The 19,785-nt window shown below is 43.4% G+C and overlaps 1 protein-coding gene across 15 annotated transcripts in view; it reads right to left on the reverse strand.

Annotated features, from left to right (window-relative positions):
• Window positions 1-382: 382 nt before the first annotated feature.
• The window catches only part of rgs3a (regulator of G protein signaling 3a), a 146,432-nt gene continuing 127,029 nt past the window's right edge, over window positions 383-19,785 (reverse strand). For 8 of the 15 annotated variants that reach the window (XM_034601881.1, XM_034601883.1, XM_034601887.1 and 5 more), the window contains 5 exons: window positions 15,996-16,066; window positions 4,944-5,045; window positions 3,817-3,878; window positions 2,703-2,869; window positions 383-2,607 (listed from right to left, as the gene is read on the reverse strand). In XM_034601881.1, the coding sequence (XP_034457772.1) occupies window positions 2,407-2,607; window positions 2,703-2,869; window positions 3,817-3,878; window positions 4,944-5,045; window positions 15,996-16,066 (603 nt within the window). In that variant the 3' untranslated portion in view covers window positions 383-2,406. Of the gene's footprint in view, window positions 2,608-2,702; window positions 2,870-3,816; window positions 3,879-4,943; window positions 5,046-5,398; window positions 6,976-10,827; window positions 10,982-15,995; window positions 16,067-19,785 lie in introns of those variants that run through there. The other 7 variants (XM_034601882.1, XM_034601892.1, XM_034601891.1 and 4 more) reach the window with 7 other exon arrangements.

The raw sequence follows: 19,785 nt of genomic DNA on the forward strand, positions 1-19,785 counted from the left end.
CCCAAACCTGGATATCATTAAAAAAAATTCTGTTTAAACCCGGTCCGGCCTGTCGGGAAACACAAAAAACACAAGCATGGGTTTGGGTCCCAACGGGTCCCGACGGGCCGGGCCAGGTTCAAACTACATTTTTGAAATGACGTTCTGGTTTGAGTTTAATAGTTCAGGTATCCACACTCCTATATGCTATGCTAAGCTAACCTTACCATGTGGCTGCAGCTTCATATTCAGCTCATATGACTGATTCCTTTGAGCAACTTCACATGTCACGTCTGTTGCTTCTCATCAGAGCGAGACTGCACATCTCAGTCACACAAACACACAAACACACACACACACACACACACACACACACACCAGAAGAAAGATTCAGAGACAAGCGTGTCTTTACTTCATCAGTTGGTTGGTTTATTTATCATTAGCAATGACACCAAATGTACTCTACTGTTTTTCACTTGTTATCATGGGAGATGCATTTTGAATTGTAAACAGTGAAAATGATAAAAATGCATTTCAGAAAACTCCTTACAAGCAGTGTATGACCAGGGACAGGAGCAGACTGGACCTGCTCTCGCTCACCTATTGTTGTATCTTTTATCACTTTTTTAACAATACACGTCATCTTATAGTTTTGAGTCTCTCATATTTACATAGATACAGCTGAGTCCCACATTCCATCACCAGCAGAGACCGATCCGTTTCGTGTTTTTTGTTTGTTTTTAATGTGTTATCACATAGTTTTCTTAAAGAATTATATTTACAACCATAACGTCCCCCGGCTGCCTGCTGCCGGGGGGTCGACACATAATTAGAATCACTTGCTTAAAATTCTTTAAACTACTTAATGGTTCTTGAAAGTTTACGTTGTAAGTCAACCTTATAGCTCTAAACGTTTTGTTTTTTTTCTTCTCTTAACAAATAAAGTTAATACAGAGCTCAAGCCGTTCGTCTTCCCCCGTTAAAAAGTAAAAATCATCCAAATAAACGAACAAACCAAAAATAATAACAAAAGAAATATTGCACTTAAAAGTTCAGGACAGCATTGGACCTGTTTGGTGGTTAAGAGGAGTGAGAGCTTTCAGCCGAGTGCTTTGAGGAGGTGAGGGTGTGTGTTGAAGCATCCAGCCTGTTAATCTAAATAAATAGGCGAACCTTTGTACAACATGAAGCAGTTTTTTCTTTTTTTTCCTCGCACTATGACACGAGCAGCCTCACGTGCGTTGCTCAGCAGAACTAGGGAGTGCAGGTCGGAATATCTTAAAACATTTTTTTTAAATGAAAAAAACAACAGCGAGTGTGTGTAGAAAAACAAGAGCCGGAACCTGTCGTGGCAATGTCCTGAGAAAACGCTTCCTCGGTTTGTCCACCATGAGCTACAATGGTAAAGGAAATGTTGCTTGGCTGCACCGAACGGTTGTTCCTTTTTCTTCTTGAGTCGTCGTTCCTTGTTGTAAACAGTCTTTGGAGACAGGAAGCAAGTCGTCGTCTTTTCTTTTTATTTTCCATCTCTGGCTTTGAGTGTGATTTTGAAAATGTCTTTCAGTGTGAGAGTGACACACGTCTGTGTTTCTTCACACCGTCCGTTATTTATACACGTCGAGTTCTTGGCCCCCCCCCCCCCCGTCTCCGCTGAGCGTTCACAGTCTTTCTGGATGAAGTGAAAGCGGTTTACAGAAGCTTTGAGAGATCGTGGGGTTTAACAGAGATGACTAGTTTTCATTCAGACATCGTCTCGTCGTTTGTTTTTTGTTTTCTCTCTCCGTCACAGATTTTCAAGCCCCATGGAAATGAAAAACGTGAAGAAAAAGAATGTCGCGTCGTACCAACAGCTTTAGAAGTGGCTTCACATAGGACATGGAGGAGGAAAGGAGGGGATTTCAAAAAGAAAAATTAAAGGAAAGGAAGTGACAGAACAGTACCCGACTGTCTTTATGTCTGCAGGGTTTTCTTTTTTTTTGGAGTAACCCCTCCTTTTCTCCAGTACAACTCCACAAGGACACAAACAAATGTCATTTTTCTCTCACAAGACACTGACAAAAAGCAAACAGTGATCAGACGAGCGTCCAGCTCTCGCTCCAGCCCTCGCCTGTGGGCTTCTATATTGTTTTTTTTTCTCCGGTTAACATCCATTCATCAGTCCATCCATTCATCCATCCACCTGGTAACTGTGTAAACTACATTCCTTTGCAGTGCCATAGAGCTTTGCCGCGTCATGTCACACCACAAAAAAATTCAAATAAAATAGTGGACAGGATGACACACACACACAGAGAAATAAAAATAAAAAAAGGCAAACAAAGAACCTCACATCCCTCCCGCCCCGCTGTGTGTTTTTTTTTCAAGTCTGCCCCGTTTTTCTCTCATCATCATCATAGTCGTCTCGCTTTCTCGTCTTTTCCCGGTCTCTTATGACGAAGACGAAGTCGAAGTGGAGCTGGACTTTTTTTGGTTGATTAAGTCCAAGTAGAGTTCTGAGCGGAGGAAGCGGGGATATGAGTCCTTCTCCATCAGCCCGTATATCCGCCTCTGCGCGAGGTCAAAGCAGGAGCGCGTAACATTCTGCAGGTTGTCCTTGGTGTGATCTCGGGTGTACGAATCCAGATTTACCTGCAGAGGAAAGGAACGAAAAACAAGCGATGAGTTTACGCTTTCAAGACACAACATTGAGAGAACTGCTACAAGTTCTGTCCCCTCTCGCTCACCTCTTTACACGACTGGATGGCGATGTATTCTGCAAAGATCTTCTTGGCTTTCGAGGCCATCTTGGACTGCGACTTGATCTTCTTGTACTCCTCGCACGCCAGCCAGAATTCCAGATTCTCCTCGCTGAACTCGGTGCGCAGGAAAGCTCGGAACGCCGCCAGACCATCTGAGACAGAGCAGAGGAGAGGAGGAGAATAAACAAGAGGAGTTGACTTGGAGTGCCATGGCAACCTCACAGCTGAAGCTCTGCTCGGAGTTTCAGCGCCCAAAATAGCTCCGTGACGGCCTTTCGAGTCATGTGGTCGGAATAAAGTGAGACATAAAAAACACCACATCTTCAATCCTTTTAAACAACATCACACCGCTGACCCAATCCTCTCTCGCCATCCAGCATGACATGCACGCATCTCTTTATGCATGAGTTGTAAATGAACAAAGATGAGACTGTTTCGGTGTAAAGAGGAGGAGGAGGCAGAGGAGGAGGAGGTGGGGGAAAAGTCTAATTCTGGAACTTTGGGGCTTTTTAAGTTTCGGTCCGGTTAATGATTTGAGGAAGACGTCTGCATGCAGGGAAAAGAAAGGCAGGAAGCCGCGTCCACCAACAGCTCCTGTCTGCACCTTTCCGTTCCCATGAATCACCCACGCTGATAAGCTGAGCCAACGCCGCGCGGTCATCTCTTACCTCATTCTGGGGAAGCAGGAGTGAGGTAAGAGGCGGAGAGGAGGGGAGGAAATTGGACGAGGGAGAATAAAGGGGGTGAACAGAGCCGGATGAGGAACAGATGTAGCGCTGGCTTTTGATCAGCTCTGACTGAGAGTCATGAGCTGAGGAAGATGAATTGTGGGAAACAAAAATAGCAGCACACATGCACGTTGACTGACTCGACCCCCTCCTCACTTTTTTCTTTCTTCTGTGCAACACATGGGCTCCATACATCAGCATAAGCACAGTGCCTGGGATTGTCACCCTCCCCCCACCACCTCAAGCAAGCACTGGGCCATATGGCAAACATGTTGAAGACTTTGGGAGCCTGTGTGTGTGTGTGAAGTGTGAAGTGTGGAGGAAGATGGCGGAGTAAAATGAGGGGATAAGGAAGAAAAAAAGTTACTTACATTTGTGTGCCAGCAGCTTGTCGAGCGAGTCCCCCCATTTCAGTGCCTCCTCTGGGGTGGGCCTGCAGATGAAAGCAGAGCGGTTCTTTAACAAGCCCATCTCAGCCAGGTTTCTCATTGTGTGACCCATCCGCAGAACTTTGCCTATGCTGGGTTGGACGAGTGGAATCCTGGGAGTTTATTCCTGCACGCTGCTGCCCTCCACTCTAGTGTGTGTGTGCTGCTCTGTGCCTCACACTCGCCTTGGGATTGGTCTGAGCTTTGAGAGCCATGAGTCTGTCTGGTCCTGCACTGTGGTGGGGGAGGCTTTTATATTCCCACTGAATGCGACTAGGCAGGCGGGTGGGGAGGGGCGTCCGCCGGCCAATGGGGATGCGCCGTTGGGTTTAGAGACCTCCTCCCCCCCACCCCACCCCCACCGGTGTGCGTCTGCCCCCTGCTGCCTCTCCTCCTCCTCTGTGCCCTGCTTTAACAGTGCTCATCTTCCACTCGCTGCAATCCACATCTGAGGCCTGATTTGACACACAGACTATCTATTCCCACAAATCAACTAAAGTTGCATTTGCTCTTACACCTTGGCATCTTGTTTCGCTGACTGTCATTCATGTGTTGAAGCAGCTTTTTAAAAAATAAATTAGATGGTGTAAATGTATTTCTCTCAGATTCTTAAATTAATCTATTTTGAAAATAAGGGGAAATACTAATATAAGAACCTATAATATCGACATTTACTTCAACAGAGGACATTTATTCTTTAGGTCCAAATGTTCTTTAACTTAATATCTAAGTTAATAAAATATATCAAAGTACATAAGAGATATTACATCTCCCTGATAAGACAATGCAAATGCGTAGAAACATGAAAACTACTTCATATATGTGATATGTTAAAATAAAAGAACAACATCTAAACAATTCCCTTCCCTCCCTCCGACACACCTCACACATCTTCCCATTCACTTTGTTACTAACACACACATTCCCAGCACACACCCATCTCTGCTGCTGCCCACACGTCTGTCTCCCAGCAGCACCACGTCCGTCACCAGTCATGGTGGCAAGACTCGGGAAAAAAAACGTGTCACACCCGCCCACAGGGCACATGCAGTCAGGAAGTGGCCACTTACTTGACTGACTTCATAGACTTGTCTAGCTTGCCGGCTGGGTTGCTTCCTGGGGATTCATTCCTCCTCCGCAGGAAAGCCAGTCGATTCTTCATGTCTTTGGCCCTGAGTGGAGGAGAGGATGGAAGAGAAGAAAGAGAAGGGAAAGGGAAAAGAGGAGTGGGGAAAGAGGGGGAAAGGGTGAACGATTTACGAGTGCAGGAGAGGGGTGGGGAGGAGGTGGAGGCAGGAGAAGGAGAAAATGGAATCAGGGAAGAGAGGATATGATGGATAGAGTTGGACAAAAAGAGGGAAGGGGAAAGAAAGAGTTGAGTCTCCAAGTCCAAAGTCCACAACTGAAACAATCCAAGATTCGGGAATCACTCAATTCAAACTCTTCAGCACGATAAATCCAATCCACAAAGAATCAAAGCCACAAACTTCAGAAAAAAGCGAAAAACAAACTCTTGTGTTTGTACATTTTAGTCTTCAGGTATGTTGCTATGGCGGATCAGGAGTTTTTCCCCGAATTCGCTGATATTGAGCTTCCTTCTCCTTCGCTTTGTGTCAGCGGCTCTCAATCTGTCAATCAACAATCTCTAACAGTCCTTTCCCGTAGATGCGTCCCTGGCAGGTTCCTCGGCAGGGACTGAGCGAATGTGGCAGGGAAGGAGGAGAGAGACTCGACGCACACTCCTCTGTTTCATCACGCCGCTCTCTATGTGCCTGGAGGGGTTGCTGAGAGGGAGCTGACCCAGGGGCCGAGGCAACAGGGCGCAGTGACCTCTCCTCGCTCCTCTGCCGCTTCCCTCCAGCATCCGAAAATCCTCCTGACCGCTCACCTCACCTGTCTCACCTTTCCACCACCGTCACACACACACATACATACAGACCCCCTGCTGCACATGCGCCACCTTCAATCGCAGACAAGGCAGTGAACCAATCCTCGGCCCGACAGGATACTGCGCACTCCCATAATCCCACGGTACCTGTCCTGGCTTTTCCCGACCTGGACCACGTGCTGCCTCACTGGGATATGACCTCACTCAAACGCCCATTTCCTGAGTCCCTGCTTTTGATTTCCACTGTGGATTGACTGGCCCGCTAATAATGCAGCGCTGCGACGTGCGCTCACTGGCCCTAATCGCTGCAAGCTGTCCCACCGGCAACTCGCGGCCCCCAGGAGAGCATGTACTCCCCAAATTAAAAGAAAAACAGAGCTTCTACTTATAGACACTTATCATTAAAGCATGAAGAGGGGGAGAGTGTGACAACTGATTAGCACACTGAGAGATTAGCAGAAATACTGTGCATGAGGACACTTGGATGGGGATGAAAGAACAGGTTTCGGTTTTGGTACGGGCACCTGTACCAACTTGTGTCCACTTCACCGGTGTTTTCATGCCAGTCACAGGTGTTGGGAAACTCCCAGTCTGCAATCTGCATGTGCATATGTGGGTGAAGGGAAGAGTGGGAGAGGTGTAAATGTAACTTGGTCTCAAGCACGCACACTCACAGAGCGGCGGCCGCACTGAACAGAGAACACAGTCAGCTATAGCTGTGTGTTTTTCCCCCCCGAACGCCTGCTCGAAAGGAAAAGGTAGAAACATGCCCGGGCACATGGTTCGACATTTGTGTTTGGAAAAGGTGAATAGCTCCTTTAAGATCCGGATGAGTGTGACTTTGTAGGTGGATTCATTTGGGTGTGTTTGGGTTTGACTGCTGCGGACTCAGAGAAACGCAAGAGGCCTTTTTGGAAAGGATTCGCCAAACAGTTTCCAGACTCTGGGAAATGTCCGAAAGATTCTGTCCAGGCATTTTGCAGAGTTTGCCTTTCAAAGAAACGCAGCAGGACATTGTCCAGGTCCGACGTGTTCATGAGAACAGGAAAGTGAACATTCAGGCGAGGGGTGGCACACCGCAAAGGGTAGGAAGTAGGACCTGACGTATAAATCTGCTTTGGAAAGCACTTGATCAGCACATCACACCTCATCGCCAAAGTCTCATCGTCTTTTCAGGTTGACAACCTCATCTGCCCCTTCTTTCTGTGTCGCAGCTCTTTCCCATCCGGAGATATTTGTATTGTTTTGAGTTTTTCTCAGTTGTGCATGTAAGAAACTTCGCCGTAAATGTATTTTCCTGCTGTGTTCTCACATGGACCTTGGTCCTTTTCTGAACATTTTACCAGGGGTTTGGCAAAAAAAAAGATCTGGAGAATGTCCAGAGCGACTGACTCAGACGTTGGCGTTCTCACATACAGCCTCACAATATTCAATTGGTGCAACATTCAAGTCACTTTGGCCCAGGAAAAAATTCCATGGGACAATAAAGTATATTCGATTTGATTGAAGAAAACAAAGGACCAAAAAAATTACTTAAAAAAAGAAAAAGAAAAACACGATGACATGATGAAATCTAAGCACTGCACAGTGTCACTTGTGGAGATATTACTCATCCATTGACTGAAATAACATCAGTGCCAGAGTTTAGGCCTCGGTTTCATGGAAACATCCCTGAGAATAGCATCACACTCAGAATCCTGAAGGACATTATTACCCAAATAAAAACTCTCATGCTGTTAAATAAACTCATAACACCAGAGTTGGATTTATTAGATCGTTCTATATTTAGGCTGCACTCAAGGCAATTAGGGTCTCGAGCTGTGCATCGGTTCGCTCTGCGTCTGCCTCGCCCCTCGCATGTGAAGAAGAAAAGAGCCTGTATTTTATAAGGGTTGCAAAATATTTCTGTTGGCCTGACAAAGGACACTATAATATTTATTCTGGTTTTATAGAAGCCGAGGCCCCAGCGGGAATGATGTCATAACAACGGGCACTTCAAGGGGGTAAAATGTGTTTCTATCCTGCCACCATGTGGGCGTCAGTGGATACTGCAAACACAAACAGCAGCACAGGTTATTCTTTCACTCCTCAGGGTTTGGAGTCAGGACTGGAAACAGCTTGAGCTCACATCAAGCCAGGATTTATTTCTCCCGCTTATTTTTAGAAACTCAAAGAGAGCTTTGGCATTATTCTTGAAAACAAGTTCATGTAGCATCCACGTTTAAACCACTGGCAACACCGACTGCAGCAGGACTTTTCTCTGTAGTCTCTGTCTGAAGGTTGTCGAACTGCAGCAGGGAGGTTTCAGGGAAACGGCCATAAATTAAGCTCAATCAACTCCAACTTGAGGGAGGGACACGTAACACTCCTCCCTCAACTTTGGGCAAAGACACATTCTCCTTTCTTTCAGCTGTGTCATGCAGAGGACTACAGACATGTCTGTGTCCTCCAGACACAGAGATTTAGCAAAATCAGCTACCGAACTCCAACTTATCGTCTCTAAACGAAGGGGAATGACTTAAAGCATGTTGAGTAAAAACCACCTTGGGTGAAACTCAAGATTTACAGCAGGAGGAAACTGCGCCCGGGTGCAGAGAGGAAACACTTACACCAACAAAACCAGCTGTTTTCGACATGAAAAGCAGCAAATGTATTATATATATTTCAGTATATCTTAATACCACATGGAACCAGTCTTGTGCTTGAGTCTATTTTCAGAGAAGCAGCACTTACTAACTGATACTGTTACTGTTCTTTGCACCTCTGCTCTTTATGTGCTAATGGCTCTCCTCACAGTCCCACTTTAACTACCTCTATATTTAAAGTTGCCACTTTTCCTCTCCAGCTGCTAATAGCTCCCCTGCACTAATGCGATTAGCTCTGTATCACACTTCATTTGATTTATCACACAGAATAAACCCCGTTCTTTACAGAATCTGCTAAAAGACTGACACATGCTCCGCGTGAGATTAACAAATGAATATGTACGGGCCACTTCCCTGCCAGCCAACCATACACAGCACAGCCACATTTGCAGCTTTTGGTGTAACGCGTACACACACCTGACTGTCTGCCTGTGTCTGTACAAGAGAGGATGCTTCATGTGCTTAAGTGAAGGAGCGAGAGGTCTTTAGATCCGCAATTATCCGCAGGTTTCCGTTCTCTCTATTCCCTCTCTGCTTGGTTCACATTAGGCGCGCTAATAGCACCCTGCTGGATATTCCTGGTGTTCTGAAAAGTAGGCCGCACTCTCAGGGAAAGGCTCTGGGAGCACATGAGGAGCGGAGGCTGCAGACAGACTATACTGCAGATGGATCTACTGTCCCATTTGTTTGTATGAAAGTCTTTATTTAAACCAGATAATCATTGGGGGCAAAAGGTGTCATTTACAATGATGTTGAGAATATGCAAAATAATAAAAGGTATAAGATAAGAAAAAAATCAACCAAAACAAGAAGTTATGGAAGTTGAAAAGTTTGAGATCATCCATTTCAAAAGATTAACAGCTACCAACAATTAGATATTATATTATTAGTTATTTGTAGTGGATTTTGAGCAGCAAAGACGCCAAAACACAGATTTTCCAGCCTTAGAATGAACTTCATAGACATGGAGCTTAAGCCAGTCATGAGTCCTAAGTAGACCCAATACACAGAGACACGTTCACATCATCAGGTAAATGTCTGGAACATTCAGGCGAGGGGGCGGGGGGGGGGTCTGGGTAGAACATGCAGGAGGCAGGCCATGACGTAAACATTTGTAGTATTTGTTTTTCTTCAGTTTTCCTTGAAACGTCATTAACACACTGGACATTTTCCTGCTCTATTCTCACGTGGGCTCAACCAAACATTTTACAAACATTTTACTCGCAGGAAAAGCTCTGGAAAATGTCTTGAGCAACTGACTCCAACATTTGAATTCTCCCATACAACTGGTCTGGAACATTTCAGCATATTGTCTTGAAGCAGCTCTAGTGTAATGTGACCAGAGGACTAACCTGTAACTAAATATACTGTATGAAGGCAGCTTTGCAGTGAAGGTCTCATGAATAAACACATATTCATGCAAGTCACGTTTCTCAGAGAGAGAGAGGACGAGCCAACCTTTTGTACAGAATGGAACGATGAGGAGTGTCATCCTACGTTTCTGTTTTCTACATGAGGATTTGTATCCCACAATGGAAGAGTTCAGCCTTTGTAAACCTGTGAAATCTGGGGCTGCAGCATGGAGCACAGAGGAGGAATTGAACTATGCGGCCGGTGAGAGCGGCGATGCTGAAGCATGTTTTCATTCCCTCTGCCACTTTCTATTTACAGAGAGCTGTTTGCCTGCGAAGTCACTACAGGACACAACACACAAACAACACTGTGTTTGTGCATCTGTGCCTGTGCGAGTATAACGGGTCAAGGGTTGTGTCAGTGTGTCTCTAACACTAAAAATAGCGTTAACACTGTTAAGGCTGTGGGGACAAATTGTGAGTGTTCGTTTTTTCTGTGTAAACAAAAACAGTCCCGAGATTTTATGTGTCCACGAGACGTAACGCAATTAGGAAGTGAGAGGCATGCCTTTCTCTGCAGATCTAAAAATGACAAGCGAGTGGCTGTGATATTCCTAGAAGAACAATGAAAAAGGGAATTGACCTCAATTTTGTCCATAAATATAACACTGTCACATTCACAGTCTCCCTCAATCAAGGGCCGAAAAAAGAGCTCTATTTCTGACAAAACTCACCTTCCTGCAAAAACCACATGAGCAATGCTATTCCTGAAATCCAGGCTGCGTATATTAAGAAAAAGGGGCAGCCTCAAGTTAGAAATTAAAGCTTCTTCCTCTGAAATAGTCAGAGCGCTTTCAGCCTCACGGGGGATTCTGTTCCCTCACTGCGACTGTCAAATGAGATCCACGTAGAGGTCAGATAGTTTCCTTCCAGCCCCAGAGCAACTACTCCTGGGGGATGACAAACAGCCCCCATGCACTCATGCTGTCCTCACCCTGTTTCAAATTCTTCATCATGAGAATCAGAGCTAACACACACACACACACACACTCCATTGCCTCGCTCTTACCTTTCCAGGTACTTTTCTGAGAAATCGACCATGGCGTGAAACATGGGTGCCAGCTTGTGTTTGACAGCATGTAAGCATGTGTCAAGAGTCCCGGTGCTCGAGGCCCAAAGGGTTTGTTTAATAATCACATTCCTCTAACCCCTGAGAGGCTCTGGTGAAGCGTTATATAGTCCTGAGGGGTCTGGGGGGGGGGGGGGGGGGGGGGGGGGCGGACCCGGGACTCACCCAATCACCACACGGTTTTTAGGACAGGGTAGATTCCTTCCACTGGGGCAGGAGCAGTTTTTTTTTTTGTTTTATGGGGAAGTAAGTTGAGATGACATTTGTCTCATTAAGCAAAAAAAATTGATGACCTGTTTATGATCTTGTCTCAAAATATGGCTTCTCTGCACTGGCTTCCTGTTTTCAGTAAACCTCATTGAACTGATTCCTTTTAAGACGTTACTACGAGCCAAGTTTCTTGCTGTGTCTTAAATTTTTTTTCTTTTAGTTTGTCAGAATCAAATCGGATCTGATCCCCAATCAGGAAGAAAAAAAATGATGGCTTTGTCATGTTTTAAACATTATGTCATAACCTTAGCCAGAAATGCTTGATTTATTGTGGGGACTAAACGAAAGGGGAACTCTTTGTGTGAGACAGTATTACTGCACATTTAAAAAAAGAAAGTCTTTTATGACTCCAGAGGGAGCTGTGCAAAGTTTGATAAACATCCATAAATAAGGTCACTTGAGCACCAGCTGGGCCTGAAAACTTCAAGTTGGAACATTTAGAGAATATGCAGTTGTGGCATTAGATAAGATAGTTGGGTCAGCAGCCCTCTGTAGCCCACCCCTCATCTCTGCTAGAGGGTGGTGGCTCAGGGTGACATCAGCCACTGTACTAACATTGTCTGATTCACTGGACGTAGACTGTGGTTTTAAGGACGCCATTGGCTGAATGTCTCACACCATTTTGCCTTCCCCTCCCTTCCACTTCCTGCCTGCTACTGTTTTCAAAATCGCCTTTGCTGCAGGAAGCAACTCCAACAAGCTACGAGCTACCAGCCCACACGGGAAATATCCTATCGAACCAAGTTCTTCCCTGAAACTATCTTTACCACGTTGGAGAATGCAGAGCTGTATCAGTGGGAAATACTATCACTAATAATAATTAACTAATTATATTGCCTGATCATGGGCAGTAAATGTGTTCAGTCCTGTGGTGGTGCAATCAGCAGTTGACATCTGAAGCTGAACTACAAATCAAAACTTCAAAACAGCCCAGGTAACCACAGCAGGACACAAGTTAACCTCTGGCATTGACTTTAGTCTCAGTCAAAGACATCTGGACTTCTGTTTCCTCCGTCGCTCATCAAGAGGCGTCATTAGTTTGACAGATTGCTCAGAAGTCCCAGTCATTTAAACCTGCACGCAACATCCAGCTGTTTGTTCTGAGTCTTTGTATGTAGGAGACTGAAGAATTCCAGTTTCAGGGAACGTCTACATGTCTATAAACTGTATATAACAACTATATAAAGAACATTCACCTCGGCAAACTTTCACACTACAGATAAGAGCATTAGATAAACCTTGGCAGCAAAAACAACCTGGGAACTGCAACAAGAAGTATTGGAAACACAATCTTGTGAGTATTTGGGACAAAGATGTATTAATTTTGGTTGTAAAATCAAAAAGGAAAAGGTTTGTCTCTCTCATCATCCTCAGAACCGTAGATTTATTTATGGAAAAGCTCACATTTCTTCACATATGACTCTGGGGCATCAGTTTATTGCTTTATTGCTACTTTGGGGGAGTGTAGTCGTGCTGGGTCTCATTGCTTGAGGAAGCAGAACACCTGGACTGAGTGAAAACAAAAGGAGGTAATGGAGGGGGGGGGGGGGCACAGTTAATGTGGACAATCCCAGGAAAACAGCTGTGCTGGATCCAGAAAACAGGGCAGAGGCAGCGAGAAGTGCAAAAAGGGAGATGGGGAGAAGAATAAGGGGCCGAGAGAAAAGCTAAAACAAGTAAAGGAATGCTGAGGAAGTCAAGGAGCAGAGTGTGTTGTGGTGAATGATGCATGAGTGAGGGTGAGACAATGAATTCACTGTGCTGTGGCCAAGTGCTTCGCAGCAGCAGCAGCGACAGGAAGTTTCAAAGAGGAGATTTGTTATATTCGTTCACATGCAAGTACAAATTCACGTCTTTGTGCAAAAGTGCAATCGATTTTCTCCTTGTTTTATGGTTATTGATGTTGTTTATTGACATTTTCCTAATTCAAAGCTGATTCTTGGTGACAAATGAACCACTGGTGATGATTATGATGATTAAGGCAAGAAGAAGGTTGTTTATAAGAGGGTTTATTCTAATGACAAACTGAAACTACTCAAAAAAGAAAAAAAATGCCTACTCTCTCTTCATATATGACTTACAGTTACATAATCCACAGGGTCAAAGGTCAGGCATCCTTCTTTAAATACAAATGGCTACACCTCATCATGATTCCAACAGATACACATTCTTTTTTTCCCTTTCTTTATATATATATATATATATATATATATATATATATATCCTCTTATTTCAAACCCAAGTTGTTTAATAATTTTATTTTCAAGTCTTAATTTATTTCATTTCAAATGTACTTTTCATCATGATTCCAACAGATACACATCTACATTTGCTCTTTTCTATAAGTTACAGATCAGTCTCGGACATCTGGAGGGAATAATTTAATTTCCCTTCAAGCCTGGTTATAAAGCATAGCCGGAGATTTCAATCTATAGGAGCAACATATTGCATTTGTATTCCTCTGAGTTACACCGGAAAGATATTGTGCTCCAGTGTATGTTTGTTTGTGTGACCTAATATGATGGAGAAGATTATTGCTCCTTGTATAGGCAGCGTAATGGAGAGGGCTGAAAAAAGTAAAAATACTGGACCATGAAAGAAGCGTTAGAAGTGAAAACAGGCTCATGATATTGAGAATATAACGGAAAAATACAGAAGCCAAGTGGGTAAACACGTTGAGTTTCCACCGCGCTGAAAGGTTAGAGGGTTATCATCATATTGGCTCATGGTGACAGAGGAAGGTTGCATCAATGACAGGAGTTCATTTCATCTGGAGAAGACAACATGTTTTCTTCCACTCAGCCTTCATCACTGTCATAACTGTGCTTGTGCAGATGAACCCATTGAAGGACGACGGGCACCGCACCTGGCAAAGCATCCGGATGTTTACACAATGCATTCAATAAGTATTGTGTAAATTTCATGTGTCTACATGAGGATATAAGGATTAGGACTTCAAATCATAACACATTTATGAGTTTGATAAATTAATGGCACAAACTGTTTTCTATATCTAGACACTTTGAATTATTGTTTTTAAGGAATCCTTCACATGACACAGTGGTGTGTTGTATTAGATGAGCTAATGTCATGATCCATGTTTGTGAACCGCTAGTAAGCCAATCACAGTTAACTATGACCCATGTCAATAAATGCCGTCAAGCTGAGTTGTACGACTGAAATTGTCATTTACACACTACAGGTCATTAACATAAAAGTGTTTCTTTGTTTGCTAGTTTGCAGGATTACGCAAAAACTACTCAACGGATTTACATGAAGGTTTGTGGAGGGCTGGGCCATGAACCAAGAAAGAATCCCGTCAATTCTTGTCCAGATCCAGGAATTATTTCAATTCTTTAACATTGTGAGATTGTTTATTTCTCATACATGGATCTTGTTTTTTTAAATCAGCCATGATCAGATGACTGATATTCATGAGTGTGGGTAATTTGTTGCACATCCAACAAAAAATCTGGATCATTTAACTTTAAATGTTGTTTCTAGAGGGGACTGTCGGGCCTTAGTCCATTCTAGTTCTGTTTGTAAAAACTATCAAATACACAATTATATTTCCTCTTGAAAAATAAGGAATCAACTCTGGTAATCCTGTTTAGTGTTACTATAAGGAAACACAAATTATCTTCATTTACATCAAAATATGTTTTGTGGACAATCAATCGTTGATTTGGGTATTTTTCTCTCATTTCTGCAAAATGACAAAAAATATAACACGTATAGGCTACTAGACGCAAGACTGTATTCAGAGGAAATAAAGGACACATCGGTTATCCCTCTAAAAAACATTTCCATATCGTTGTTTGTTTTATTATAGAAAATAAAATGTGATGGCGATATTCTAGGACTCTGGAGAAAAAAGGTCTGTGGAATCTTAATCACTTAATCTGCTGGTTAACCACAGAACATTTAACACAGCTCGTGCTGACGAGCGAGCAGCCATCAGGGCCCAGGGACTGGGAGCAGGTTTTTTATTGTCCTCGCGGTGTGAAATGTGCTTTCATCTCGCTGAACAGGAGCGTGAATAAAGTTCATTCAACAGCTGATGAATCACCGAGGCGTCGACACACACACACAAACACTCTCAACACACACACACACACACACACACACACACACACACACACACACACACACACACACACACCTTACTTCACCCACCATTGAGAATGTGAGAGACCCATATGGCACCACACTCCTCAGGAGCACACACATCATTTACCACGTCATTAAGTCGATTATGAACCGCGTAAAATGATTAGCTTTAACTCTCGCTGCCACCTTAAGCATGCGACGTGCTCCTGCATCGCACAGACCATAATAAGAGACGGAATACTTGCATGTAACAGTGTTTGCATTAGACAGAAAAATCTAAAATTGAACATCAATCCCCCTTTACTGTTCAAAATTTAATTACGACAAAAGCAGAGGTTTTAAATGTAACCGTCCCAGTGTTGACATGTCCCAACATCTTCCAGCCCCAAATCTAATCATGCCCCTGCCAACACATTGTCAGAATACTGTAAGTCCTGATATCTCCATTAACCCCCCCATGGGCCACTATTAAAGAACTCATTAGCATTCACCATTAGTTTGGACACAAGTGATGACACCCTCTCAAAATAAAGAATGTTAAAGCCCAGGTGTCAATACTGAACCCTTTCCCTAAAAACACATGTAGTTGTCATTCCCATGCTTTTTCATAGAATAAAAAACGAACTGTGAATGAACTTTAAATTTTAAATCTAAAGCTTTAAAAAATTAGATGATAAAAGTGAAAATGACCACAGATGACAAAAACAAAGAAATATTTGAGGACTTACAGGTTCTTGGATTTCTTCTTCTTTGTCCCTTCGGGGCCGACCTCGCAGCTACAGGGGGATCCGGAGCTGAGCTGGGGGGAGAGGAAGGAGAGCACACACTGCATCATCCAGCCTCCGCACAGAGAGAGGGCCTTGTGGCCTCACGCAGACATGGTGGCTCGCTTCAACCAGCTCCAGGAGGCAATGACAACCTAGCACGCTGTTTAAGTCCTTGGTGCGCCCAGCTACAGACTGAGACTACTCCACGGCTGAGAAGGTTAATCCATAGCAGGCGTCCACAGTGAATGTCCCACAACACAAAGCCCTCTGAGGTGTGTGTGTGTGTGTCTGAATCAAAGTGTGTTTGTAAACTGTGTGTGTGTGTCCAGGTGACACAAAGTAAGTGAAAATCTGCGAGAGTGGAGACAGAGCGTGAAAGACCACGGCTGTTGTTTCTGTTGGCCTCCAACTGTGCCCTAAGGTTTGAAGTGTTGAGCCGAGACCCCGGTTTCACGTTACACTCTCTGCCAACCCTCCATTTTGATTGGTTAAAGGGAAAAAGGGAAGTTGCTTCAGGGTGGGGAAGGGGTCAATATCCACTAATCTGATGGCCTGAAGCCGCCCGATTGTATGTGTGTGTGTGTGTGAGGCTCTAAATAATGAGCCATTGTATTACAGGAACCCACAGTTGAACCTGAGCTGGATACTGGCCACAGCTGGTAACACATTGGGGGGGGGGGACAAATGAGTTTCAACCTTCAGAAGAAGCACAGTGTTTTAGGGAACCATGGGCACTATTGCCTGGTTGATGATACACTTCCTGAAAAAAGCTCACCCTGTTACATTTGGCTGCAGAGTTTGTGTTTTCCAGCAGCTTGAATTCAGTCGGTTACATTAAATTCCAAAGGAGACAAGATTTAACGTGGGAGAGAACATCAAAAAACTGTCTGTAATTGGATTTTTTACAACAACCGCTCATCCCATCGATCGGTTCCCAAACTGCGAGTGTATTACTGAGGATGTGAGAAAGACTAATTCTTTAGAAACATAACACAACAACCATTTAACAACAGTCTGGGGCGACACATCCACTGAACCGGATATCTCAAAGATGGCTGCTTCTGGTCAACGCGTGGATCCCCCGGGGAAACAAGCTGCAGATTCAATACCTGCACAGGAGATGGACTTATCACGGCACTACAACTGCCCTGCATGGTCACTTGAAGTGAAAGCATCCTGGAGAGCTTCGTTTAAGAGGCATTGACAAGAAAGAGCACTTGTTAGTTAACTTTACGTCCCCACCCGAGAAAGATATATAAGGATTATTAACAGCCCAGAATAAGTCATTCACGCATAGCTGCTGTTGAAACTTACACCATGTGCCGTCTATCATTGTTATTCAGTTTAATTTTACTTTGATGTATGAATGAGAAAATGGCTCAAACTAACACGACAGACTGATTTTAAGGTGTGTTAATCATTTCAGATATTTTATTAAGAATACACAGTATTTGCCAGTTATTTTCCTAACTGCATATCTCTCTAGTGAGGAAATAAATCCATGTTGTACTTATTTTAAAGTCCCACACTGATGAAAATTAAAAAATGTCTCCCTGGTGCCTTTTTTATATGATGGGAAACATATCTAGAGTGAGAAAACCATGACAGAGTATTTCCCTCTTTAATGAGGAAGGAAGTGATACAGTTATATTCAAGCTATTTAAATTCCATGAGGGGGACCTTTTTAATGACAAATCTTTTGAATATGTCATTTTGAGGAATAAAGAAGAGTTTTAGGGCTGTCATAAGCTACTTGATCTCTTCACTTCAGTATTGTAATGTTTTCTTGTAAATGTTGCAGCTGTGTTGCCATGAGGTTTCCATGAATTGTGTCTATTTGCATGTTTTCTGAAGTTGTGTTGCATTGAACTCTCATGGTCACGATTGCCTTAGAGTCAAAAAATGCATTACATGGATGCATACTAATGTGTTTGTGTGTGAATGCCTCTGCACATCCATTTGTGCCTGCATACATTAAGAGTGTGTCCATGCACATTGAGGTTATTGGACTATTATTGTATTTAAACGATAATGTTTAGTCTCACAGGACAACGTTTCCATCCATGTGTATCGAGCCACATAATATGTACCAGCTGCCCACAGTAATATCCCATGGTGCTTTTGTATTGTTATTGATCCTGGTCGATAAATCACACGTATTGAGTTTTTTAAGCGACTGACAAATGGAAAGACCACAGAAAAAACATGAAGGGATGTGAAGCCATTAGACGAAACCGCTCCACAAGATGTGAAACATTAACTCTTTCATTGCTTTCTGTCTCGGTTGGGAATTGTTTCATCCTCGATTTATTATGATACAGAATAAAAAAAAAATCAACCTCCTCAATGAAGCCCTGAGGCATTTTCAAATTTTATTGCAGGTATAAGAATATTATATCATAAAATTTGATATTTGACCTGGTCGTGTCCCTAAATATTTTAAGATCATGCGCCACCATCCCTCTCTCAGCAGAACTGAAGTAATCAATCATGTTTTTGACAAGGTTTTTACAAATTCCCTTCGTCTTTTCATGACAGCAGCAGTGAAACACAGGTTTGTGAATTAGACCTCGTCCAGTGCTGATGTGGGCGAGTACAGTCTTTTAATAAGTCCACACTCCTCAACGTCACCCCAGAGAAAACATGCACTGAAGTAACAGTTGACTGTGTAAGGTGAGTGAGAGTACATTATGTAGGAGCTGTCTAAAAATGAGCACAAGCTAAGAAAAGGAACAAAATATATTTATAGCTGCTTGATGATCGGTATAAAGACCTGTCACACTATAATGTGTATGTGTGTGTGTGTGTGTGTGTGTGTGTGTGTGCGTGTGTGTGTGAGAAGGGGGGTGGTTTTTCTCTGTCTATTGGCATGAAAAGACTTGGTATATATTTATAAGTTGTTTCCTCAGGTATGTGACATTTCTAACCAAAGACAATACAATGATATTTGGTGACGACTATTTGTGCCTGAAGTTTTTCACATAAAAGAAATGTTTGAGAGAAAATCACCCGTGTTGTGGATATGAAAACCAAAAGGCCGAGGCATTTGGGTTGTTCACTTCATTCTGCAGAATAAATGACTATTTACAATAAAAATATATGATATTCGTCCCTTGAAAAGTAGCAACAAACCCTAATCGGTAGCATGAATAGGGGTTAAGTCATTGAGGATCATCAGGGATATCAAAAAACTTCATACTCTAATCACTAATTCCATCAGACAGGTTTTCCCCTGAAAAAGGTGTAAAACCAGTTGGAAAACCAGACAAGCCTTTCCCCTCTCCTCTCCGAGGACATTCAGCCTCTTGTAGCCCCCGAGGAGAGGATTGTTCAGGGCTATCAGGAGAACAAATTTTATTGTGAAGCCACTGGAGAACAATCGGGGGGGATCGTATGCTTGTCAGGTCGGCCTTTGTTCAACTAGCTGTCTGCATGTTAGGACTGGAACGCTCATTCACACTAGACTGCCATGTTCCAGCTGGATGAGTGCCACATGGATACACACACAGGGAAGTGTGTCGGCCTTTTTCATAGAAGTGTAGGCTGACTGTTCAAATTCATCAACACTCACACAAATTCAACTACGACAGACTGCTACATTAATAAGAGCTTGTTTAAAATACATTATTTTTACTCTATCACTCTGTGTGTACAGGGGTGTTTTAAATCGGCATCAACTTGCACAGGATTTTCACTGTGTCTGTATTTTTCTGTGTTAAAATAGAACTAGAATTACAACCCTGCAGTTGTA

The sequence above is a fragment of the Hippoglossus hippoglossus genome, chromosome 12, assembly GCF_009819705.1.
Source record: "Hippoglossus hippoglossus isolate fHipHip1 chromosome 12, fHipHip1.pri, whole genome shotgun sequence".
NCBI lineage: Eukaryota > Metazoa > Chordata > Actinopteri > Pleuronectiformes > Pleuronectidae > Hippoglossus > Hippoglossus hippoglossus.